Raw genomic sequence first — 25019 nt, forward strand, 5'->3', positions numbered from 1 at the left:
CGCCATCTTGGACGGAGGCGGAGAGCGGGGCGGCGGCGGCGGCGGCAGGTGGGGTCGGGCCGGGCCCGGGCCCGCGGGCGGCAGGGCGGGTGGCACGGGTGGGTGCGTGGGTGGGTGTGAGAGTGCCGGCTCCCCGGACGCCGCTGCGGGAGGCGGTGGGTGAGGCGTGGCTGCGCGTACCCGCGGTGTAGCGGTGTCCCGGACCCGCAGCGGTGCAGATCCCGCCTGGCAGCCCCTCGAGAGGGTCCGGCCCCTGCCGCTGTGTCCCGCTCCTTGCCCGGGCCACGGCAGACCCGCGGGTGGCCGTGGGCCGAACCCGCCGTGACAGCCCCGCCAGCGCCACCGCCCCCGCCGAGCAGAGCCCGAGCCCCATCCCTGCCTGCTCGGAGGCAGATTTTCCGCCCCCGGTATCCCAGCGCATCCCCTTAACCTTACCACAACCTCAGGGCTGAGCTCTGGTTCCCTTCTCCGAAGGAGGGAGAGCCCGGGCGGATCGGGCTGCCCTGGGCCACGCCAGCCCCAGGCGGTGTGAGTCCGGCGGGATGCTGGACCTCATCCCTCCCTCCAAACCCCCCTGGGAATGCCTGCCAGTGCTTCCCAGTGCTGCTGGACAGACACCGCATCCCTGCATAAACCCCCTCGGGCTTCCTGCCAGGGCTTCCCAGCGCGGTCAGTGGCCGGGTGGGAGAGGCAGCAAGCGTGGCACATCCCGGGGGGAACGGGTATAATGCACTTGTGTGCATTATACACATTATAACGTGTATAATGCACACTCCCAAGTGGGAAGGTGCGGCTGGCTGGAACCGAAGGGCCCTGGTGATGGGGCAGGCAGGCACACACCTTGCTGCGGGCTGCGGGTGGCAGGGGCTCGCTGCCAGACCGGGAGGGGATGTGCTGAGATGCCGTAGGGGTTTTGTTGGGGCGCTGGTATGGGCAGTATTTCTATCCGTGACTTGCACGTACCTGTGTCACACCAGCCCCTGTGCTGCAAGGGCTGGTCTGTATCCAGGAGGGTTTGAGCTCTAGAAGGCAATTCAATAAAGCCAGGTACTGCAGGCTGTGCACAAAGACCTGTCCTGGCACTGCCAGGTTGCCTGTGTGTGTGATGCAGGGGATTCAGGTGGCACACGCCAGAAAGGAGCCACCGCTTGGGATATACCTCAGGAAGTGTTTGGAGAGCATGACCCGTAAGGGACAGAGGGACTGAATTCGTTTTAGAGAAGAGAAGGGGAAGCTTCACATSTGTTAATGCCTGCACGTATCTCTCAGGTCTGTCCTGCTACAAGGGACGTTCAGCCCTTTCTACCTTCCTCCCTGTAGACAGAAGTAAAGGAGACTTAGTGGAGATACTGAGGAACAAACTTGTCAACAGCAGCTCTGGTGGCACAGGGGCAGTTTTTGTGAGGAGCTGTCTGAACCTCCTCAGAGCAGAGGGGGAAGATGTGAGAGCAAGAGGTACAGCTCATCTGACCTGGATCTTCAGGTACACTTGATCTGCACTGAGAAGGGTGGGGGTATGGGTTAACTGCCCACTTGAGCTGCCTTTTAGCCCTCAGGATTAGAGAAATACCGTAGTAATTGCTCCATAATATTCTAAAGCCTGGCTTTGGCCGGCAGCCTTGCTTGGCACCTTTTGTATAACTTGATCTTTTAAACTAACCTCCAAATGTCACAAGTGAGCACATGAAGCAAGGCTGGCTGTCCCCTTGCTTGCCCTGCAGAGCCCACGGTAAGCTGAAAGCTGCAAAATAAGCCTGGAAGTGGGCAAGAACCCCAAACTATCTGGGCCCCTGGAAAGTGAGTAAGGCTTTGAAAATCCTGTGTAGCTTGCGGTGGCTTTGTTGTTTTCCTGAGAGGTGTGTAGTTGTTCATGGCTTGGTTAGTTCTCCTGTTTTGCTTTCTCTGAGCTGGGTGAGATTGGGGATGGTGGCTGGGGCTGCCCTTCCCTCACCGTGTGCCTCCAGACAGCCAGGCAGACTCTGGCTAGGACACAACAAATGGACCTCCTCCTTGTGTCGTGCTGCAGCTGACACGGTGACTTGCCTGGTGAATCATAAGTGAATGCTGCTGAGAGCTGAGCTTTTTGCAGACACCACAGCATTAGCCCCACTCCTTGGACAAGCTCCAGCTTGGGCGATTCCACTCGGACACTTTAAATGCTCCCTGTTGCCTTTGCCAGGCACAAGGCTCTGCTCTTCTGCCTGCGAGCTCTTGGAGACTTGTTGGGAACTGTGAAACAGCTGCTACTTTCACTCCCTGGCTGTTTTCTTGCTGGATGTAGAGGGTTTGTCTGTACAGCCTGCCTGTAGGACTGTGAAAGAGGCTCTGTTAACGCCAGGCAGTTGATTTGACAATAAAGATTGGCTTTATTTTTCCCATCAGCTCTACTCTGCTGGCTGCCAAGGGCTGATGTGGGACATGGGTGAACTGGTGTTGGTTTTGGAGTCTAACAATTATCAGCTTAACTAGAGTGATGGTTCTTAAGGATATGGCTATAATTAGGTCAAGCTGTTTTGTTTGTTGAATTCCTATTCAGCTCCCAAACTTGGTAGTGGGAATGAACTTGGGGCCTTTTTTAGGATTGCTGTTCATCTCTGCTGACGAAGAACATTGAGAAACTGCTCCTTTTCTCCTTTCCTTGCTGCCAGAGCCCATGGGCAGAAGCAGAGTGTTGTTCTCTCTCCCTGCCAGGGGCTGCTGAGTTGTCATGGGGAACACCACCAGTGAACGGGTGTCTGGGGAGCGCCATGGCTCTAAATCCCACCGCTCAGATGGCTCCAGTGCCTCCCACCCCGCCAAGGAGCACCCACACAAGATCATGGTGGGCAGCACTGATGATCCCAGCGTTTTCAGCTCCCATGACTCCAAGGTAGGGGCTGGCTGCTCCCTTCCCTGCCTGGCCCCGGAGCTTTGGCTCACTGGCTGTGTGGGGTAGTGTTCCCAGCCATGCGAGGGGTCTCTGGGGAGCTGGGAGACTGGAGGAGCTCTGTGTCGCTCCTGTCTGGGATGTGCAGGTGGGCTGATAGAGGCTGGGGGKAAGTGGATGTGTTCACAGTTGTCTCTGTGTTTCAGTCAGGCTCTGGTTCTCTTTGCACAGATTTCTGGGGACAAGGAGTTTGTGTCGTGGCAGCCAGATCTGGAGGAGTCAGTGAAACCGTCCCAGCAGGCTCGTCCAACTGTCATACGCTGGGCCGATGGAGGCAAAGAGGTCTTCATCTCTGGATCCTTCAACAACTGGAGCACCAAGATCCCGCTCATCAAGAGGTAGCCTGTCTCCTCTGCTCCCGTGCAGGGTCCACTTTTCCCTTCTCTATGCTGGTCTGTTCTCTTTGCTCACTTGGTTGTTCTCCACTCCCCCAAGCTGTGGGTATGAGCACAAATACACAGTCAACTYCTTCCTTGAGTAATGCTGCAGGACAGTGGAAAGTTGGGAAACAGGGACAGGACATGATAGGCTACTTTGCTTGCCCAGCTGGATGTCATGCAGCAGTGAATCCTGGCAGCAGAGCCCTGCCCAGGTATGCAGCAGTCCTGTGGAAGCTGTCAGCTCTTCCYTTGGCTGCAGCCTTACCCCCTACCTAGTTGAACTGCTGCCAGTGGGGTTAATTGTTTGTGCCTCACATGTCCTGCCCTATGRTGTCCTCACTGTTCTGCAACATGTATGATTTACTTGGTGCCTTGTGTAGGACTCTGGACATAATCCTAGCAATTCATCTGGAATGAGTTTATCTCAATTGCAGGCTTGACAAACAAAGCTGTCCCATTTGCTCTTGTCCTGTTGTACCAGAGCAGGAGCCCATACATTCTTTCCAGCCTGTCTTACACAGGGTGTCTGTCATGTCCACTTTCTCTGGGCATGGAGGGYTGGATTGCACTTGTAGCTGGGCTGCTGTTGGGGTTTGCATCATGCTGGTGCTTGGAATGCATGTGCCTGTTGTGGCCATGCTGGGGTCACTGATGATGAGCAAGCCTTGCCCTGCATGAAGGTGTTGGGGCAGTGCTGGTTCCTGGGACCCTGTGTAAGAGCAGCATTCAGAGGATCAGCAGGGTGATGCTATTGTACATCTGTTCTCTTTGCACAGCCACAACGATTTTGTTGCTATCCTGGACCTCCCAGAAGGAGAGCACCAGTACAAATTTTTTGTGGATGGCCAGTGGGTCCATGATCCGTCTGAGGTAATGCTCAAAGCTTTATCCCTGCAGATCTTGTGTTCGTCAGGGAACCAGACAGGGTGTAACTGCTGCAGAGGGGAAACAGGAAGAGTGGAGACTATCTGCTGAAACAAAAGGCACACATCCACCCCCTGAGTCATTTCAGAGTTTGGTTGCTTTGGACTTAGTCATGCTTTATGGGGAAGCATTGGGAAAGGGCAAGGAAATGCCAGAAGGTCCTTAAGTCCCACTGAGAATTGGCTACGTGGAAAGATGTGTCATGAGATCAATACTACAGGTTCTCCTCCAAATTGAATCATGCATTAGTAGCATGGCAAGGAGAACACACCTACCCATTGGCATGTAGCAGGATGGAGGATGGAAATAGGAGGTGATGTGGGAGCCTAGGATAAAGAAAAATCCTCCCAGAATAAACAGTAGAGATCTACAAGGGCAGAGAGGGAYACCAACCACCTGTGCTCTGAGGTAATGTTGCAGTAAAGACAGGTTGGGCTGGGAGAATCTAGGAGGCATTGAATATGCTTCAGTTGGAGGTGAACATAGGAAGATTCTCACCCCCATTCTTTCCAGCCTGTGGTTACCAGCCAGATGGGGACGATAAACAACCTCATCCAYGTCAAGAAGTCTGACTTTGAGGTGTTCGATGCATTGAAGGTGGATTCCCTGGAGAGCTCAGAAACCTCAGGTCGGGGTGAGTTTTGTGGCATTACAGCTTTGCATGTGCTGTTTTCCACCTCCTCTGCTCTGAGACTCGCTGCTCTGGGGTGCACAGACCCCGCTGTGGGCAGAGGTGTGGGGATGAGTAGTGTTGGGCAGCGTGTCCTCAGCAGCCCACAGCTGAGGCCTCATCCCTCTGGAGGGGCTGTGTTGGTGTAACTTGTTCTGTGCTAGCACCATCCCAGAGCAGAGCCGCTGCCTGTGCRTGGCTGAAGAAGCCATTTCGGACTGGGGAATGCCAGGAACATCAGCCCTTTCTGTCTGATCAACTGTAAGTCATCTGATCTGGGGTACTAGCTAGGATCCAGTTTATTTTCAGCAGCTACTCTTGGTTTTCRTGCCAAGGTAATTTGTAGCAGTGGTAGCACATTGCAAACCTCCCTGTCTGCTTGTGTTACAGCAGCAGGTTAGGTTACTATGCAGGCACCAGCAGTGCTGGCTCAGTGTGAAATGCTGGCAGGAAGCTCAGTCGTGTGTCTGTCCCTGCTACAGCCCCATCTCCGATACAGCTCCGCTTCATGTCCTTTCCCAGCCCGGGCAAGAGACACTTTGCTGGAGAGAAGCCAGCAAGCAGCAGCAGCTCAAGGAGCTGGAGCCCTTCTGGGTGCTGGCTGTTCCRAAATGTTCAGATCAGATGTAGCTGGGAGATGTGATCAGTTCATCTTTCGGTAACCACAAGCTCCCAAGGTCCCTCCCATGTGTGGAATAGCTGTTCAGTCTGGAGTTCCTATTTGCTTTCCTCATCAGGCAGCAGYGAGAGCAGCCTGCTCCCTGTGCCCCTGCTGCTTAGGGCACAGCYCTGGAGCAAGGCAGCTGCTGCCTGCAGAGAGAGGGACCTGGCTGTGCTGAGAGCTGTGTGCAGGGTTGTGATGGGTTCCTCGGGGTGCTTGTGTAGTGCGGGTACATGTACCAGCTTACAGCCCTGCTTGGAATTGCCATGGGCTTGCCTGGCTGCTTTTTCTTTGAAAAGGCTGAGCAGTTGCTTATAAAATAGATACCTGGCTTGTGGAGTATGTTTGTGCTTGAAAGACCTTGCTGAGTCCTTCTCAGCGTCTTAGGAGCTGCTCTGTGCTTGCCCATCCTGTTTCAGTCATTTCAYGTCTCCTCCTTTGTTTTTTCTGTAGATTTATCCAGCTCCCCACCTGGACCTTATGGCCAAGAGATGTACGTATACCGGCCCGAGGAGCGCTTCAAATCCCCACCCATCCTCCCGCCTCACCTCCTCCAGGTCATCCTCAACAAGGACACCAACATCTCGGTGTGTACCAGCRTACTGCCCACAGAGAGAGCCACACTGGGGTCGGAAAGGGAGTCCTTTCTKCAGGGAACCTGGTCTCCCCTTGGCTGGGTTCTGGCCCTTGGTATTTCCTAGGAAAAGCATCACTTTTCCCATTTATCACCCTGATTTGGCCTGCTGGTGCTTAGTTGAGCTCTGTTCCTGTTCAGTACAGCCAGAGACAGTGGCAGCTCGAGCTGCCTGAGACAGCAGCTCCCTGTGCTGGCAGATCAGGGGGATCAGGGCTCTGCTGTTCCCCTGTGACACTCCTCTCCTCCTAGTGTGACCCAGCACTGCTGCCTGAGCCCAACCACGTCATGCTCAATCACCTCTATGCGCTCTCCATCAAGGTAAGCACAAGTCCTGCGCGGTGCTGGGTGAGGGAATGGGACTGCTGTGGCTCCAGGAGCCTGCAGCACCTGCAGGCTGGAACCTGGACAGCTGGTGGTGGAAATGGGACCTGGCTGCCTGTTGAACTGTGGCATTGCACAGGGGTGGAGGGGGTGGCTTCCTGACATTTCCTTCAGCTGCCTCCCTGCCCCGTGGTGGAGCTGAGCATGTACTGGCCCCTGCCCTTGCTCTGCCCGGCTGCCCTGTCATGTGAACCGGGACTGGGGACAGCAGGGCCAGGCTGGGGCAGCTCCCTGAGCCCTGGGGGTGCCCCAGCCCCACACACTGACGCTGTGCCTCTCGCAGGACGGCGTGATGGTGCTSAGTGCCACGCACCGCTACAAGAAGAAGTACGTCACCACGCTGCTCTACAAGCCCATCTGAGCCCAGGCCTCACACGCACCCCACACAGGACACRAAATGCCGCTTTGTCTGCACACACTGGGCCACAGGACTGTGTGACAACTGGCCACTGGCTTCAGCCTCGAACCTGGCAGGGACACGGGGGCCTGTGACAAACTCAGGGCCACTGGGGCCTGTGACACTGTCCCATCCTACTGGTGTGGTTTGATTTAGCCCTTGGTTTCCACCCACCTGCAGCTTCCCTTGGCTTCTGTGAGTCTCTGGGACCACTTTGCTGCTCACCAGAACAGCCTCTCCTCACGCCCAACACGGAAAGGGCTTCACCCTGCCTGTCTTCTCCAGCCTGTGAGGGCCTCAAGGTGGTCCTGGCACTGCTCCCAGTCCAGGCTCCAGGAACACATCCTGTTCTTTAGAAGGTTGCGCTGCTTTCCTGGTGATGAATCTCCAAGGCCACCTTGTTTGCTAGGGACTCTGTGACACCCCAGCCTGCTTTCTGGCCTCTGTCCCACAGCCCTGGCTGTGGGGCTGCCCCCCAGCTTTGAGGAGGACTCTGCAGCTCCAGCCCTGTGCCAGGTTCAGCGTTGAGCCAGCAAGACAGACGGTACAGCTGGACACAGCCACTCTTACCTGCTGCTGGGAGAGCACTGTCAAGGACTGCAACACCCTGTCCCCAATATCAGGTGCTTCTTGTGGGACAGGGCTGATTTTGTCACAGCCTGAGGGGCACCAGCACGTGCCCACGCTGGAGGGGCCTGGGAAGAGCAGAGCTGGGCAGGCACTCCAGGACCCTGACTGCACCACCTGCTGCCACAGCAGTGCCATGGGACAGGGGGTTCTCTATTTATTACAGTATTTATTGTTCTCAGTGCTGCTTGCCTGGTGTTGGAGGGGGGCTCCAGAACATCGAGAAGAGGAAAGGGAGTGGCCAGTGCGGCACAGAGCTGCCGTTGGTTGTTGGGGTGGGGCACACAGCCACACCCCTGGCGACAGCCAGTGCCGTTGGTGCCCTGTGCTGCAGGCAGTCTGGGGAGGGGGAGCATGGCTGCAGAGAGAGGCATGCCAGAAACRCAACAACCCAAAGGAAACCTTTATTTGGGACTCTTCAGCCATTGAACAGAACATGGCATTTCTTACATCTTCTTCCTGCGCTGGGGCCCTGACATGCCCAGGAGTCCCCAAAGCACAGTTCCAATATCTCTGTCTATATACATATACRTACATCCACAAGCAGGGACAGGGACTCAGCAGGGTTACAGAGGGGACCAGGTCCCATGGCAAGCGGTGCTCAGCRTGGAGGACTGTGTTCCCCAACCTTGAGCACCGAGGGTGGAAGGGAGCGAGTGCTGAAGCATGGGACAGACAAAGCCCAAGCCAGCAGCTGCTGCTGCCATGCCAAGCAAAGACTGGTGGAGGGCATGCGACCACCACAGCAGCCCAAACCCACTAACTGTGTAGCAGTGGACAGCCCAGACCCCTGTCCACCCCAGCCCTCAGAGCAGCAGGGACAGGGTCCGTTCCAGCCCTCTGGCACAGCACGGCTCAGCAGCCAGCAGGCTGTTCCATGCTGGGCCATCGCTCCTTGCCCTGCACGGGGCTCACGCGACAGGCAGGGCCTGCTGGGTCTTCACCTGGCAAGAGACCACACATGGCAATAAGGAAGAGCACTACTGTGCCCTGGGGACATGGACATACAGGCTGAGGACAAACAAGGAAAATGTGTCCCTATGTCCCCCACACGCTTCACCCAGCTGGCTTTCAGCACCCCACAACAGCCACCACAGGGTGTGTGCCATCTGTGTCCATCCCCAGGGCATCGGGACAGGGACACCCACCCCTATCCCACACTGGCCATCAAGATAAACTCGCCTCTAGGTTCGTCCTGGCCTTCCGCAGCACGCTGTGAGTCCTGGTCACTGCAGGAGAGAGATGGGTCAGTGAGGTCCTTGTGCTGTGGAACCACGTCAGGCACAGGGGGACCAGGCCAGCTTGGCCGTGCCACCCAGGTCACCTACGCTGGTTGACGATGAACTGCTCCATGCTGTCCTTGAGCTGGGCCGTGCTGCGCAGCCGCTTGGCCGTGCTCTGCAGAACATCCTCCCTCTCGGAGAGCTGGGCCCGCAGCGCTGCGATCTCGCCCTGGAGCAGCTGCTCCTGGGACCAGAGGAGTGTGATGAGCAGTGAGCACCCGGCCCCAGCGCCCTGCCAGCCCCCAGCCCCYGCTCACCTTGCCCTGGTGCTGGGCAGGGCTCACGGGCAGCACAGTGCTCCAGAAGGCAGCGAGGAGAGAAACACAGTCCTCCAGGATGCCGTGCAGGGTGCTGGCGCTGCCCCACAGGTGTCCCTGCCCTGTGCCTGTCCATCCCAGGGCCTGTGAGAGAAGGGTGCGGGAGCAGGGGCTGCGGGGGCACCCCCATCCCTCTGCACCCGGGGGCTCGCCGTGCTCAGCCCAGCGCGGCAGGGCAGTGCCCGCAGCACTCCCTGGGCTGGAGGCTCCCTGCCTCCTGCCAGCCCYGCAGGCCTCGGGGCTGATTCTGGCTTCAGGAGCCATGTTATACAGGGTGTGCAGAGGGTCTGGCCCCCAGCTGCTGCGAGCCCTGTCCTGCCCACGCTTTACCTCCTTTCCTGGGAGCGGGCAGTTGGGCAGCCCAAGTGCTGGGCGTGTGAGACACATCAGCTCCCGGGCCAAGGCCTTCCCCTCCACAATGTGCTGCTCTAGGGCTCGGTACGTGTCCAGGCGGCCAACAGCGTGAGCCCCTGACAGTCCCTCGCTCTTCCTCACCAGCACGTTCACCCCACGTGGCTCTGTGGAACAAGCAGGGCTAGGTGAGGACCACTGCCCGCTTCCCTCACAGCCCACCCTGTCCCATCCTGGGCGCCTGAGTGCCCTGAGCYCTCCAGTCTTGCTCAGCAAGGGTGCTGCCACGAGTTTGTCAGGTCTCAGCAGCCCCTGAAGCCTGCATGCAGGCAGGGTCYGGTACCCACCGTCCATCCGTCGGACCACCGACGTGTCAGAGGGCAGTGGGGAGAGGAGGGATGCTGCTGAGTTAGTGCCAACATCCCGCACTGGAGGAGATGGGAAGCAGCCTGGAACAAGAAACATCTGAGCCACTGTAGATAATGTGGCTCTGTGCCTGGGGCTGCTGGGGCCCTRCCCTCCCTCTCTGCCTGCCAGCAGGAATAGTACCACTGTGTGCCACCTGCTGCCATAGGAATAGGGGCCACCAAGGCTTCAGAGGGGCCAGGCACCCCCTGAGCAGGAACTGGGCAGGGGCTGTGTGTGGGTCCCATACCTGCTCGTGTCTCAGCAGAGGGGCCAGGGAGGCTCTCGTAGACGTGCAGCTCCGCACGCAGGGTCTGCAGAAGCAGGCGCTGCTCCTCACTGTGCTGCTGCAGGAGCGTCACTGAGTGCTGCAGCCTGCAGAGGTGACATGTGGGTCCAGTGCCAGCCACACCACCCAGTCCTGTAGCCCCAAGGCTACAATGCCCAAACCTTACCTGTTGTTGTCCTCCTGCAGAGAGCGCCGCTCGTCTCGGAGCTGCCGGAYGCTCTCTTGGCACTCGGTGAGCTCCTCCACCAGCCTCCGCTGCTTCCCCCGCCTCTGGCCCAGCTCTGCTTCAGCCTCGCGTGCCCGGGAGCAGGCAGCCAGGAGYGCCTCCTGCACCCGTGCCAGCTCTGGGGACCGAGCGTGGAGATGTCACCACTCAGCCAGTGCCCTCTGGGACTCAGAGCCAGGATGCTGGTGGCCCAGCCCTACCTTGGGACAGGTGGTCGCGTTGGAGCCGCAGGGTCCGGTTTTCCTCGTGCAGAGCCTGGTTCTCCCTGCTCAGCTGCAGCCCCAGCTCTGGTGTCTGGGCATAGACATCGCTGGGCAATCCTGTGGASGGGAGCAGTGCTGAGTCTCTCCCTAATGCCCCATTGTGCACGGGGTGAGCACCCTGTCCGAGCAGTGGGGTGTTGCAAAGGCCTGGCCCCCGGCACCCTAGCCCCACCCAGCCCCGTACCGCTGCCCTTGCCGGTGGAGGCCAGGCGGCGCTCCAGCTGCTCGCGGAGCCGGTCGTTGGTGCAGATGGACTCCTCCAGGCGCTGGCGCAGGTTGCGGATCTCCACCAAGTGTTCCTCCAGCAGGTCTGCCCCTGCCACAGCCAGGGACACAGCTCAGGGCAGGAAAGGCTGTGCCGCCTGCCTCCTGCCGTCCCCATAGCAGAGCCCTGTCCCACAGCTGTTCTGGTGTTGGGTCTCCTCCCAGTTCCCCCACGCAGGTGGGRCGCCCCAGTGCTCTCCAACACAGACCATACCTGTGAGCTTCTGGCTGGAGGGGTACCCCAAAGGCAGGGCCCCATAGAGCAGCTGGCCGGGTGGGKGCACGTCCCAGAGGGTGTGTGTGTTGGTGGCCCCGGGGAGTTCAGCCAGGCCCTGCAGTGCACCGTGTCGGCAGAACGATGCTGGGGCTTTGCTGCCCTCTCCAAAGGGGCCCAGTGGGACTGTGGGCTTTGCTGGTGCCATGGGCAGCGTCACACCTGCACGCACAGGACAAAGTRGGGAGGAGGAGAAAGACTGTGAGCAGGGAGGAAGAACAGGGCAACACGTGCCCTCCATCTGCTTTTTGCCTTCTTCTTGCTCTGCCCGGCAGTGCAGCCCAGAGTCCCTCGCCACTGACCTGCCCCGATCAAACCTATTCTCCCTGAAGAGCAGAGGCTCTCCCAGAACTCAATGATTACGTGACACAAGGTGGACAGTCTCAGTCTCTCCCACTCCTACACAACAACTTAACAAATCMGCCTTCTCCTAGAGTACCTAGGACATACCAGTGTCCACACCAAGGGCTAGTGCTGTCTCTGGATGGGTCCATCCAACCCACCAGGTCCTCTCTACATGAGAGTCACATGTCCCCATATGTCTCAGCCAGAGCAGTGGGACCCAACCTTAAAGCCAGAGCCCCGAGAAGGAGAAGATCCAGGACAGGACATGCAGGTCAGAGAGGGCGGGGGGGTGATGTGGCACAGCACAGCATGCAGGGCAGGCAGGACCAAACCCAAGCCAAGAGGCAGCGTGCTCACTTTCTCCCAGTTGCCTCCGGAGCACCTGCAGTTCCTGCTGTGCCTCAGCCAGGGAGCAGACAGAATTCCCACAGCAKCCCAGGAGTGGCGGGGCTGCGGGAGGGGGGGCCCCAGTAGGCAGGAATGGGGACAGCCCAGGGGCGAGGGCAGGCAGGGGGGCACTGACAGGTTTGGACAAGGAGTCAAAGTGAAGGCCTAGAGACAGGAGAGAGATGCAGAGAGATGTTACAGTGGCTCTGGTGCAGCCTGGCAGAGAGCCCTGGGGTGCTGGGGACCCTGGCACACCCTGAGAAGCCAAGTCCCTGTGTCCAGAGGCACTGCAGCTGTGGCTCCTGGTCATTGTGCAGTACCTGAGTGTTGGGTGGGCTCYTCATGGCACTGACTGTACTCGCTGGCTGCATCCCCATCAGAGCAGGCTTCCAGCCCCTCAGAGRTGAAGGATGAGCTGCTGGCAGAGTGGGATGACTCCGAGGGTGGGCAGCTGCTGCCCGGGGACTCAGAGCGCTCCTGCAGTTTSACCTCCAGGCTCTCAATCACCTTCTCCTTCTCTTGGAGCTCCCGGCTGAGCCTGTGGAGGTGGCCCATCATCAGGACTGGCAGGTCAGGGTGACCTCCATCCCACAGCCCTTTCCTTCACAACAGCCCACAGACCATGCTCCACTCGTGATGCAAGGCTGCTCAGAGACAAGGAGTGCCCATGGGGCTCCTCACCCCAGAGCAGAGGCAGTCCCAGGACATTCACCTGAAGCAGAAAGCCCCAGGGCACCCTGGCCCCCACCCCAAAAGCACTGATAGATGCCATGCCAAGCAGGTCCCACAAACCCTCCCTGGTAACAGGTACCTCTGTGCCAGCARTTCATGACTGGTTTTATCCTCCCCATCTTGTCGATCTCCTGAAAAACCAAGCCAGAGAAGAGCCAGTCAGTGTCTCCATGCCCCASGATGCCTGGTTCCCAACACAGCCATAACAGGACAGGGCAGCCCAGCTCACAGCAGGTGTCGGTACACGATGTCTGAGTGTCTACTGCTCTTCACCCAATCAAAGCACCCTCCTGACCCATCACATGTCCWTGATATCCAGCCCCACTGCCCTCTAGAGGTACTTACTGGTGCCCAGCTTGTCGCTGAGCCTGTCGGCCAGCTGCCTGCCCTGGGCCAGCTGCTCYCGAAAGCCCTGGCCCAGGTAGTAGTCGATGTCAGTGCCACGAAGGAGGTCCTCAAAGGACTGCAGGGCATCCCGCAGGTGCTGGGCCAGGCTGCGGCTCACCCCACGGCCCTCCCGCAGCATCTGCCGCAGGTGGGACAGCTCCCGAGCCTGTGCCTGGATCAGCGAGTTGTATTTCCTAGGAGAGATGGATGGGCAGGCAGGGTGTYCACAGGACAGGCAGACACCCTGAGAGCACAGCAGGGATGAGATGCCGTGGAGGGGCACTGCTGGGGCCTGATCCCACGGTGCAAACACTCCAGGAACCCGCCTGGAAACCTTACAACAAGGAGCCACCACCCCTGGGCAAGCCCTGGAGACCCCCACAGCTCCCATGTGGTCCCAGCCCCCAGGGCCATACCCCGGCCAAGTGGCAGCGTGCAGCTCCTTGGGCACAGTGCCTCCGTGCTTGGCTGCGGGCAGCTGTGCCTCGAGCAGGGCGACGCGGTGCACCAGGCTCTGCAGGTCGCGGTGTGCCCGCAGGGCGGGCGGGCAGAGCGCACCGTGCCCATCCGACTGCCAGCCCTCGTCCTCATCCGTGAGGCTGTGCGCTGGGGATGCCAAGGCCTTGGGGCCCGGCAGGGGCCGCTCGGCACCCGAGGTGTAGCCACTGGTGACGGAGATGGAGCGGGCACGGCGCTGCAGGCTCTGGATCACCTTGTTGGCATTGAGCAGCTGCGCCTTGAGGTCCTGAATGTGCTGGTGCAGGGCCCCCACATCCTCCAGGGCCATGGTTTTCTGGGTAGTCTTGCCTGCTCTGGACATCCCCAGCTCCTCACCCAGGCTRGTCTCGCTGAATACATCTGGCTCCTCGCACTCTGCAGAGAGCACAGTGTGTCRTATCTCCGTGCCAGGTGGGCAAACACAGCGATCCCCGGAACCCTGGCTCTCCTTACCAGGGCTCGTGGTCTCGTCACGGTCAGCCTCTGTCTCACTTCGCCCACAGGTCTCATAGCCCAGGTCCTGGAAGTCCACCTGCACTTGCTTGCTGAGCTGGAGGGTCTGAGGTTCACCTGCTGGGCAGCCCCATCAGCTCAGGGTCCCCCTGGCAGGATTCACCACCCCCRCTCCATGCACAGCGCAGTGCACAGGGTATGCCAGGCTCAGAACACACCCCCCATCCCACCCTGGGGTTTAACTCACGGAGCAGGACGTGGTACTTCTCCAGCTGCTCAGCTTGTGCCCTCACTGTGGCCTCCGAGGCAGCCAGTTTATCCTGCAGCTCCTGGCACTGCTTTTGGCCCTGTGCCACCTGGGAGCGCAGCTCTGCGCCCAGCCCTGGCCAGCCCCTGCCAGGAACCGAGCCCTCCACCTGCCAGAGGGAAGATGGGCTGTCAGCTCCCCATRCCCACCCTCATCCCCATCTCTATCTTCACCCCCATCCTGCTTCCCTGTGCACTTACATGGCTCCCGTCCCCTCCACCCGGGCTGCCAGGGCAGGGTCTCTTGGCCATGTCATCCTGGGATCGAGCCTCCAGCGCTGGGCGTTTGGTGGGCACTGCTCCCCTCTCTGCCGGGACCCCCTGGCCATCCCCGCTGCCTCCGGCAGGGCGGTCCCCAAGGGAGCTGCGGCTCCTCCGCTGCAGTCTGCGGGGCTCAGGGGCCAGGGGGCTGCCCAGCCCAGGCTCCTCCTGCTCCCCGCTCTCCAGCAGCGATGTGGCTTCACCCATCCGCTCTTTCAGCTCCGCGTTTTCCAGGCACAGGCTCAGCATCGCCTTCCTGCGGGCACAAGGCACAKTAAGGGACAGGCAGAGGCCGGGATGCAGGGTGCCCCCGGGAGCCACTGCCAGCCTGGCTCCAGAGASCCAGAGCTCTTGCCTGATGTGGGAGACAGAGGAGAAGCCGGCTTCCTCCAGCTGCGCCTTCAGCTCCCGCAGCTCCTCCTCAGCCCGCAGCTCCCGTTCTGGCACGGTGGGTGCTGTGCTCCTTTCAGTGCCCACATTTTCCTTTCGGGCCCGCGGGTTGCTCTAGAGGGACAGGGGGTGRCAGGGACGGTTCCGAAGGGGCTGGCACTCAGTTTGGCGGTGGCGCCGCGCCCAGCTCTGCCAACCCTGTTCCCGGCGTTGCACTGCCCGGACTCACCTGCTGGGGTGCCAAGCCACGGGCTGCCTCCTCCTTCATGCTGTCGGTGAAGTTGGTGCTGGCATCATCCGTGTGTGTACCTGCGGCCTGACCTAGGGGACAGCACAGCACAACGAGGCGCTCAGAGCAGTGGCACTGGCAGCACTGCCTCAGTCCCCTCCTCCCTGGTGATACCCTCGGTCACTGAGGGCAGCCCCAGGACATGTGTCTGCTCTCATACACACCTGATGCTGGGGCATTCCCAGCTGGACTGAGCTTTCCCTGCTGCCCCTTTCCTTTCTGCCACCCACTCCCTGCACACCGGAGCCCCAACCCAGCACCCTGTGCTGGCCCATCACTGAGGGAGTGGACAGCCCCTKGGATGGGAACACAGCAATGGCACCTACCCCACCCGCATCTCTGCCTTCTCACCACTTGTGCTGGCTGCCCTGACACACAGGCACATGCACCACCCACCCTGCAGCCACTTCACAAGCCACAGAGATCAGCAGCAGCAGCAGCACAAGCCTGGTCAGGAAGCCTTGCTGGCACCGCCCCAAACTGGCAGGACAATTGGGGTGCACACCCCATGATCATCTACCCAGGCAGGGGCAGTCAGGCATGGCCTGGGACTYCTTTGCAGAAGTAAAGGGACACTTGTGTCCCATACCACAGCACATGGGGGGGCTTGGGCTGAGCTGGGGTCATGCTTTTCTGCCTGCACACAGCTCTACTCCTGTCCCATTGGTGCCAAACCCTGGGTGAAGGTTTGAACCCAGGGCAGCTGAGAGATAGGTGTATCCCTAATCCCTCTTCTCCTCAGAGAGGCATTTAGGGCCTGAGACCATCCCCTGGGGCTGTGCAGGGCCAGGTTCCACAGCTGCCTGTGTGCCAAGGGACAGATAACTGCTTTGCCTATGGCCAAATCCATCAAATCTGATGCTGCCAGGCGAGGCAGAACACAGAGCAGGGGAACACAGGGAAATGCTGTCAGGAAAGATGCCAAGCATCATGGGTGAAGAGGAAGCCAGCAGGACAGCATCTGGCTCTCAGAAAGAATAGCCAAGGACCAGCCAGGAACATGCCTTGCAGCAGGGCAGGCGTTTGCACAGGGCATTGTGCTCATAGATGGGGACACACTCAGGAGACCCACATGGGGCAAGCAGCTGCAGGACATGAGGCTGCAAAAATATGGGGCTCCTCACTGCTGAACCTGGGCTGACATCAGCCTGCATGGTTGAACCTGTCCACTGAGGCAGCTGCRTCCCAGGAAGCAAGGACAGCCATCACTGCCCCAGGGAGAAAGGACAGCCATCACGGAGAAATGCTGCTCTGGGAGCAAAAYGCTCAGCGACAGCTGGAGGTGGCAGCAACACGCCAGGGAAGCAGCAGCTCCTGTAGGTGGCACTCAGCACAGCCAAAGCACGGCTCTGGAGCCCCCAGGGACACAACCTGCTGGTGGCTGAAGCAGCCAGGGTAACAGCAGTGCCTGCGGGCCCCGAAGGTGAGGGGATGCAGACTGTCCACCGGCGGCTTTGCTGGGGGGATTAGGGCCATGTGGCTCTCAAGGTGGGTCAGCATGGCTGAGGGACCGCAGCAGGCTGGCACAGAGCCTGCACAGCTGCTCTGGGAATAGGGGAGAAGCAGCTCTGGTGCCAGGGCACAGCATCCCATTCTCACCCTTGCCCACAGCTCCGCATGGGTCTCAGTGCTCCAGGGTTGAGAAGTAAAAGGGTGCAATTCTCAAGGGAAAAAAAACCAAAAAAAAAACCCAAACCAGGGGAAGAGCAGGAAGCTGGTGCTGGGGGAGCAGAGATGTGTGCACACAGGGCAGCTGTGCCCAGCTGGTAGTCACCATGTGCTTGGACCCTTCATCACAGCAGGAGCACACCAGGCTGCTCAGCTCTGTGTGTGCCACCAGCACAGGAGACAAGAGATGCAACCACAGCACTTTTCCACAGACTCCTCTGGCTGTCAGCCCAACCTCAAAGCATAGTTAGTTGCATGCTTGCAAACTGCACCTGGCCCACAAACACAGGACACCCGGCTACAATGGCTGCACGGGAGCCTTCACACTGCTAGCAACGAGGGAAAGGAAGCAAAGTCCTTGGGGAATTTCAGAGGAGTGATTTCCACAAAGAGCTATGAGACAGCACAAAGAACTGCAGAGTTTGACAGAGGGTGATCTCAGGCAGGGAATGTTCAGGCTGCTCATCCCAGAGGGGACAACCAGCCAGGAATATCAAGGATGAGAGGAGGCCTTGAAGAACAGACCAGAAAAGTTGAGGAGCCTGAGCGTAGGATAACACTGCCCCTAAGGGGCCATTCACAGCAGTGACACTAACAGAGGGAGGGACAGATCCACAGCAAAACACAGACAGAGGTGGCGAAGGGAGCTGCCTGAGCACCAGCCAAGACTGCTCTCAGGCAATGCCACTGAATCTGGGCACAGTCCTGGGCTCCATGGTACCCAAGGGACCAGGGGCCAGCTGGGCATCAGTGCCAGGATGGCAGAGGGAAGATGGAAAAGTAAGGACAGGGACACAACAGCTCCTACAAAGTGAAAAAGCAAAAGGATGAAGAGAAGATGGTGCTACACAGAGAAGGGAGAGGAAGGGAATGAGATGGAACACAAGAAAGGAAAAGCTAACAAAATCCAGAGCTGCCCAGCAGCTCCCAGCTGTGTTCCTTCAGGCCGCAGGGGAATTGCTGTGGTCACCACGCAGCTGAGTGCTAACCCAGAGGGGTAGTGTTGACCTGCTGCGTGCAAAGGGAGAGCTCTGCTCCCTCCAACTCCCATGGGACACAGGGAGGAGAAGCCCCCAGTGGCACGGGAGCAGCACCAGGCATGGGACAGGCGGTGCCATCTGAAGCAGTCACAAGGAGACGTGCAGCAGAGCAGTCACAGGTCCAGGTGTGCAGCCCAGCTCTTCTGCTCTGCCTGCTCCTAGTTCAGCCTCTCCAGCAAGCAGAAACAGATGCTCAGAGATGCAAAATCTGCTCCTGCCACTTTGGGAAGTGATCGAGTACAAGACAGCAGATCCATAGCCCTCTGTGCAGGGGAAGCCCTGGTCAGTGGTTGCTATTGTTCCTCAGCGGTAACACCAACTCCCACACTCCCAGAGGAGGTGGAAGAGGGCCTGGTGCTGAGGAGGGACAGTCCCCAGCACCTCAGAAATAGGGTCCTGTCCCTGGCCCAAGAGGCATATGGAGCATGGAGTAAGGGATATGTACCTGTATGAGTGAGGGAGCAGACCCAGCCCAGACCCTGGGAGCAGGGACAGGTCTCAATCCCCCCAAACCATCTGTCAAAAAGAGGAGGAAGCTCTCCCATGAAGGCACTCATAAGTTAGCTTGAAACAACTTACAGTTAGGAAAAAAAAGCCAGTCAGTAAAATCAATACTGGAGTATGATTTGTTTGAGCATAAACTGAATTGCTGATTCTACACTCAAGTCTTGTGTAAAAGGCCCAGGCAAGTGTAACCAGGTCTTGAATTCTCCATCTCTGGAGTACACTTTTCCATATACATTGTCTCCCTTTGGGCCAGCCACCATCARCCCAAGAGGCAGATGTCACTGGGTAAGAAAAATGGTGAGGGAATACAAAAACTCACACTCATGCACTTGGGAGATGACAGAAAACATCTGGTGTTTCCTTCAGATAGGGAATCTTTATTTGGCCCATGGTGGTGGGAAGAGAAGGGAGATAGAGGGAAGTAACTAAAATGGAATGATTTGAATGTGCAAATACATCAGTGGCCACCAGGGTGGGTCAGACAGGAACATACACGAGACACAGGTGGATTGCACTGATCGCCGTTTCCAAAGCAGCTCAAAAATAAAACRAAAAAAAAAAGCCCTGCACCAGTTCTATCGTACCATGGCTAAGTACCAAAGCTCAGAGTCAGTGAGACAGGTTAGTGAACCGTTTCCGTGGCAGGCGGGCGAGCGCCAGTGCTCAGAAGGCATGCTGGGGTAGGACTCTCACACGCTCCTGTTCCCCACCTCCTATGGCGCCCTGTGTCTCCAGCCTGCTCAAACACTCCAAGCTTCTTCCAAGAGCTTCTTCCAGCTGTCCCCGGAGCTCGTGGACCCCTTCCAGCTCCACCTGCAGAGCGTGGTCTCTCGCAGCGCTAAGCGGACACGCAGCACACAAGGGAAGAGGGTTAGAGAGGCTGCAGCCAGCGCACACCAAACSGGCCCCTCCATGAGGGACACTGACTCCAGACAGCCCCCTGTGCTACCCAGGAAGCTCAGCCACCTCCTGCCTCACCTCAAACCTCCCCAGAGCACAGACACCCCCAAAAAAGGCCCCAGTCTATGGTAGGGGCCTCAGTCACAGCTGTTCTCCAGTACTTTCCCAAGCACTCCACTTATGTGYTCCCTTGCTATCAGGTAGCTCAAATATCCCAGAGGCTGCAGCCCTGTGAAGGGCAGGGGATTAATGCAGGGGACAGGCAACTGCCTGGATAAGCACCTAGAGAGATCCTTATCCACCCAACAGTTGGTAGAGAATTTGACAGCAATCTCTGAAAGGTGGCCAAGTGTGGGTGGGAAAATGAGCCAGGAAGGGATAAGCCAGGGAACAGAGATGGAAATTCCATGGCAATGGCAAGAGTTTAAAGCTAGCCACTGCACCCTCTTCAAGACAAAAAGGCAGCYTAAAACTTGGACTCTCAAAAGAAGCATTTGGCTGATCCTTTGCCTARACTCCATCTTTCCCCACTGAAAACTCTCAGACTTGCAGAATAATYCCTGCTTCAGGGATTACCCCACTGGACCACCCATGCCGGCCCTGGCAGCAGAGCCAAGGCTGCCTCACTTACCTGTCTGGGTGTGTGTGAAACTTCACCAGGCTGCCATAGAGCTGCCTCTCTGCCTGGAGAGCCTCATTTAACCGATTCCTCTCAGCCACCAGCCCTTCCAGCATCAGTAACAACTGGTTGGAGGGAAGAGACAAGATGCAGCACTTCAAAAAGAGACAGAAATCAAAGGAGGCATCTGGTTGTCCCTGAGAAGCTGGGGTTTCCCYTTCCTTTCTTGCTTGTGTCCAAGTTGATCCATGTCATGACTGAACTCCCAAAAGACTCTGCCCTCTGGACGAGTGCTAAAGGGAACTGATCCTCTCCTCTGTATTCTCACAATCACACAGCCAGCTTCCAAGAACAAGCATCTCAGCATATCCAAAGGCTGGAAGCAAAGCCTCATAACTGAGCACTAGCAGAAATACAAACACATCCAAGCTTGCCCCACTGGCACACTACCTGCTGCCTTCTGTTTCCAGTAGCCTCCTGTCCTTGTGACTCTGCTACGGCCACTTTCTCCCGAAGAACCAGCACTTCTTGAGTCAGCCTTTCCACGGCTGGAATTTCTTCAGGATCCACCAGCTGCATTTGCAGATCCTGAAAACCAACAAACAGCAGGAGAGCTCAGTGTGGAAGGGATCAGTAACAAAGACAGCTGGACCTTTGCAAACCTCCCTGGAATGCAACTGCCAGAAGTTTCCAGTGTTTGGAAAGATCCAGGTCTCCTAAGAAAAAAAAGCCAAAGTACCGAGAGCAGATTAGGCACAGACCACAGCCTGCAGTAAGAATCAAGAARGGACACAATGCATTCTGATTAAAGGACTCAAAGGAGGTGTTTGGTACACAAAGAGCAAAACACCCAATAACAACAGTCAAGGGAGTTTGTGGCCTTTGCCTACTGGCAAAACGAACACAGAGAGCTGTGGGCAAACCAGCAATAGCATCCACAAMCAGCCACACTGCTCTGAGGATGTGTGGGAAGAAGGCACTCCTCTGCAGCCTTCCYAGGTGCAATGACCCACCCTAGCACAGTATCTCACCTTGATGAGGTCCTCTTTGATCTGGATGGTTCTGGTCAAAGACTCGATATCTGAGGCCTGCACCTGCAGCTCTTCCTCCTGTGTGGCCACGACAGACTGGAGAGCAGTGAGCTCCCGCTGCAGAGGGAAGAGAAGCCCATCAGAGACTTCTGAAAGCCACCACCCCCTTGCAAGCTGCTGTGCCACTTCTCTCACTGGGGCTACCCTCACAACAGTGGGGTCCAAAACCCCCAGTGAGGGGCAGCCATRAGGTCTCCTGAAAGCAAGGGAGATCAGCATGGGCTCCATCACAAGCTCACCCTGCTTTCCCTTTCCTTTTTCGCCATTAGCTCCAGCTCCTCTTTGGCATTGACAAGATCCTTCTCCAGTTCCGCTGCTGACATTGTAACTGCAAAGACAGCTTGGTTATTGCAAGAACACCATGTGCCAGTTCAGAGGCCAGGATTACACACAATCTCTCTTTGGCAAGACAGGGTGCCAATGCTTGTGCTCCCCGTCACATTGTCTCTTAGTAAATACTGTTCTTCCCTGCTTGATCTTTCAAAAGCAACATCACAAACCTGCTGTCCCACCCCTGGCAAAGTTCAAGTGTCCTGGTCCCAAGGCAAAACCAAAACTTTTCATGCTTGTCTCAGCTCAGCTGGAAACAAAGTCCAAAACTCTTCACTGCACAGCATCAGATCTTGAGCAGACTAACCTCAAACAAACCCGACAGGAGCCTCTCYTTCCCTTACTCAGACATCACTCAGCTTTATTTCAAAATACTCTCATTCAAAGCTCTCTACTCTTCCAGTTTTATGTAATGATGTTTCCCCCACAGCAAAAAGCCCTGGTAATGTTTGGGGACCTCAAAAGAAGCTGTCCCCATACTCACCTCCCTCGGTCCTGTAGCTGCTGTCCCCCGGTGGGGATCCGGCAATGACTGTAGCTCCACAAGCTCTTTGCAGTATTTCCTAAAAACATAAAAGTCTGCAGGTTTGCATTTTCACAGGGAACATGCAGCTTCCCCAGAATTCCAGGACTGCAGCAAAGCTGCTGGCTGTTGACACCTCTAAATTGTGAAAAAACAATGAAGGGGATCTAGCCAGGCAGCAGGGACAAGTGAATTGCACCCAGAAATTGCATGTGTGGGCAACAGGGCACTTGTTTCATTTGGCACTGGGAAGCTGTCGGCAGCAAGTGTCTTCACAGTAAAGATTAAASAGGTTTCATTCAACTGCAGCAAGTCCATCCTTCAACTGAGACTCATTTTTATCTTAGATGTGACCCAAAGGGACAATGTAGGAAGGAAAACACATCCTGGAAGTCTCTAGAGCTCACTGATCCTGGGAATAGAAACCTGTTTACAGCTGCTTAAAAACATTCAACACGTCAGCTCACCAATAAACCATTAACAGCTGCTCAAGTAGGAGCCATGGCATATGCAGCCTTGGAGTTGTGTTCAGCCTCAAAGGGGGTTTAGCAAAGCTGCTTTAAAAATATCAACTCCAATTGTGGAAGAGACAGCAAACAGCCAGCAGGCTCTGCMAAGACTTAGTGGGACCTAAATTTAGCTCTCTTGTCCCCTCCAAGAATGTGACAATGTCAGGGAGGGGATTACAATACAGCAAGGCAGCCCAGCCCWATGAAGGACTGGGTCAATGTTGGAAGGTCAAAGGGTGGATGTCTTTCATACTCTCAYGTGCCTCAGGGATTCAGTTACCGCTCCATCAAAACAAAAAGAGACACTGAGTGACAAAGGCTGGTGAAATCAAGATCAGAACATTCAGGCAGCATTCCTGCTCCTCARTTTCTTCTCCTCCTATAGGAAGTATTTTCCCTAATCCCACTTTCATTTCTATCATTCTCTGTGGTGCTCTTCTATCTCCTATTTCCTTCTGTGGCAACCAGGTCTTTCTGGAGCCCCGAAGCCACAGGCAGAGAAACACAGTGCATGATTCTTACTTGTATGGGTTGTTTGTCCTCCTTCAATGGCCTGGCACCAGCTGATTGGGTGCCAACAGCGTCCTTCCCCAACATGTGCTGGCGCAGGAGTTGTAGCTCGCAGCTCCTTTCAGCCAAAGCCTGTGCCATCTTCTCCGCAGCTACCTGATGGAGGCAGAAAATTAGGGATAGAGCCATGACCAGGGCTAGGATCCCAGCCCCTCTCCTTCCTTAGAGACTAAGGCAAACCATCTCAGTATTTATCTGTCACTTGAGACCCAAAGTGCTCTGCAAATCAGCCTGGCCACTCACACCCACTCCAGTGCAGCCCTCCCATCTCTACTCACCAGCCTCTCACCTACAGAGAAACAAACTCCTCCATTTCTCTCAGCCCATTCAGCAGCTTCTCTTTGCTTAACAAAAGTCAGGGTCACCCACCTCAGCCTCCCACTGTGGCACTGCACATAACTCACTCTGCTCTGCTGCTCCTTGGTGCTCAGAGCCTGCAGCAGCTCCCGAATTTCAGCATCATGCTCCATGGTTTGATGGTTCCGGTCACTGAGGAGATCCTGCAGCATCTTCTCCTTGTGCTGGAGACGCAAGCACAGCTCCTCCGCTACCTCACTCTGCCCAGGGCCCAGCTTGCACAGCAGAGTTGCTGTAAGTTCCTGAACAAGGGGGTGCAAAGGAGAGAGACTGCTACCATCACACTGGAAGTTGTTCAAGGACTAACAGCTCTTCAGCTTGGGTGTAGCTTGTGTCAGCAAGCACAGGAATRTGCAGGTGCCAGAAGCTGCCAGCTTCCAAAGCACTGAGCATAGCCTCAGGTGAAGCAGCCAGCAGGCTCTGGTTTGGGGCCACACTCTATACAGATAAACTGGCTGAAGGCTCAGGAAGCCAAGCTAAAGCCTTACCTCCACTTCCTTGTTCCTGTCATGCAGGCAGGTCTGCAGCTGTTGGATGATCCCTTCCTGTTCCTTCTGCCTGCTGCAAGATTTGGCTTCAATTTCCTCTTTGAGCCAGCGGAGGTTTTGGCAGGTTGCTGAGACCTGCTCCAGTTCCAGAGTTTTCGCTTTCAGGAGGCTCTCCAAGCTCTGAGGACCACAACAGAAGCAGCTCAACCAGAGACAGAGCCTTCACCCTGAATTAAGCAAAACTGGAAATACCAGTCTCTACTGCTAGCAGCATCACACAGATTCACCCATCTGCTCCAGGTGTCCTCTACACCCAGCCCAGAAAGCAGAGTGACCCAGGAACTTGTCCCACACACAAGGAAAAGGAAAACAGAGCAAACCCAACACCTCCCCAGCAACAACCAGAATGTTCACAGTAAGGTCCCCACAGTCATGCTGGACTCTGCAGGCCCAGGTCCAAGCACTCACRTGAATGGTGGCCTCATTGCTGGAGAGGACACTGCGCAGCTTCTCCAGGTCACTGCCACGCTCCCGGATCGAGAGACGGAGCTTTTGCAGTTCTTGCTCCTTCTTCTCCAGGGCACAGAACTTCTCATCTACTGCTCGCTGTGTGAGAGAGGGGATCACTCAGAATGGGTTAATAAGGCTCTGCAGCCACCATTCCCTGTGTGTGGGACTTCAGCTCTCCCTTCCAGAGGTCTCCTATGGAAGGCTGTGCCATGAAGARTGTGTAGAAGATATGGTCACCCCTKGGGTCAGCCTGGGGCTGATGGTAACCTAAAGGCTGAGCCTCAGGGACAACTGAAACATTGCCTGTAATATATGCTCACCTCCAGAGCAGCATCCCTGTCACTGACACGCTGCTGCAGTTTCTCCAACATGGCATTCATGGCTGCAGGGCTCTTCTCCAAGCTTTGCTGACATTGCAGAAGCTCCCTGGATTCCTAAGGATCACACACACACCCCCTAGTAAAACTGACAGTACAGAAACCTCCCCCACCCCCGAGAGAAGCACAGGAGAATCAGGGTAACTACCTCCACATTATGCTTGCTCTACCCTTCACATTAAAGGGTGGTAGTCCCAGCATCTAGGG

At 56.9% G+C, this 25019-nt stretch overlaps 2 protein-coding genes across 17 annotated transcripts in view; one reads left to right on the top strand and one right to left on the bottom strand.

The window, feature by feature from the left end:
• Window positions 1-7787, top strand: PRKAB2 (protein kinase AMP-activated non-catalytic subunit beta 2). 4 transcript variants are annotated; one of them, XM_057372797.1, is made up of 8 exons: window positions 1-48; window positions 2692-2869; window positions 3098-3264; window positions 4083-4176; window positions 4744-4864; window positions 6015-6148; window positions 6448-6516; window positions 6863-7787. In XM_057372797.1, the coding sequence occupies exons 2-8, from the start codon at window positions 2708-2710 to the stop codon at window positions 6938-6940; spliced, it is 825 nt and encodes a 274-aa protein (XP_057228780.1). In that variant the 5' UTR covers window positions 1-48; window positions 2692-2707; the 3' UTR covers window positions 6941-7787. The 4 variants fall into 4 exon arrangements, with proteins under 4 accessions (XP_057228780.1, XP_057228779.1, XP_057228781.1 ...); XM_057372796.1 differs by lacking the exon at window positions 1-48 and adding an exon at window positions 137-1483; XM_057372798.1 differs by lacking the exon at window positions 1-48 and adding an exon at window positions 137-1269.
• A 200-nt stretch (window positions 7788-7987) lies between these two features.
• LOC130577438 (myomegalin-like) overlaps window positions 7988-25019 on the bottom strand; it is a 38472-nt gene continuing 21440 nt past the window's right edge. For 7 of the 13 annotated variants that reach the window (XM_057372787.1, XM_057372785.1, XM_057372784.1 and 4 more), the window contains 31 exons: window positions 24756-24869; window positions 24394-24531; window positions 23926-24105; window positions 23485-23679; window positions 23033-23176; window positions 21963-22041; window positions 21388-21476; window positions 21089-21205; window positions 20508-20645; window positions 20070-20182; window positions 19249-19376; window positions 15264-15355; window positions 15000-15148; window positions 14585-14900; window positions 14325-14493; window positions 14078-14194; window positions 13543-13999; window positions 13085-13320; window positions 12819-12870; window positions 12328-12545; window positions 11978-12172; window positions 11216-11437; window positions 10922-11053; window positions 10675-10794; window positions 10415-10592; window positions 10210-10334; window positions 9902-10003; window positions 9144-9721; window positions 8932-9070; window positions 8786-8832; window positions 7988-8547 (listed from right to left, as the gene is read on the bottom strand). In XM_057372787.1, coding sequence (XP_057228770.1) covers window positions 8515-8547; window positions 8786-8832; window positions 8932-9070; window positions 9144-9721; window positions 9902-10003; window positions 10210-10334; window positions 10415-10592; window positions 10675-10794; window positions 10922-11053; window positions 11216-11437; window positions 11978-12172; window positions 12328-12545; window positions 12819-12870; window positions 13085-13320; window positions 13543-13999; window positions 14078-14194; window positions 14325-14493; window positions 14585-14900; window positions 15000-15148; window positions 15264-15355; window positions 19249-19376; window positions 20070-20182; window positions 20508-20645; window positions 21089-21205; window positions 21388-21476; window positions 21963-22041; window positions 23033-23176; window positions 23485-23679; window positions 23926-24105; window positions 24394-24531; window positions 24756-24869 — 5112 coding nt within the window. In that variant the 3' untranslated portion in view covers window positions 7988-8514. Of the gene's footprint in view, window positions 8548-8785; window positions 8833-8931; window positions 9071-9143; window positions 9722-9901; window positions 10004-10209; window positions 10335-10414; window positions 10593-10674; window positions 10795-10921; window positions 11054-11215; window positions 11438-11977; window positions 12173-12327; window positions 12546-12818; window positions 12871-13084; window positions 13321-13542; window positions 14000-14077; window positions 14195-14324; window positions 14494-14584; window positions 14901-14999; window positions 15149-15263; window positions 15356-18871; window positions 19377-20069; window positions 20183-20507; window positions 20646-21088; window positions 21206-21387; window positions 21477-21962; window positions 22042-23032; window positions 23177-23484; window positions 23680-23925; window positions 24106-24393; window positions 24532-24755; window positions 24870-25019 lie in introns of those variants that run through there. The other 6 variants (XM_057372793.1, XM_057372786.1, XM_057372790.1 and 3 more) reach the window with 5 other exon arrangements.

The sequence above is a fragment of the Malurus melanocephalus genome, unplaced genomic scaffold (assembly GCF_030028575.1).
Source record: "Malurus melanocephalus ecotype Western Australia unplaced genomic scaffold, MMel_1.1 scaffold_178, whole genome shotgun sequence".
Classification (NCBI taxonomy): Eukaryota; Metazoa; Chordata; class Aves; order Passeriformes; family Maluridae; genus Malurus; species Malurus melanocephalus.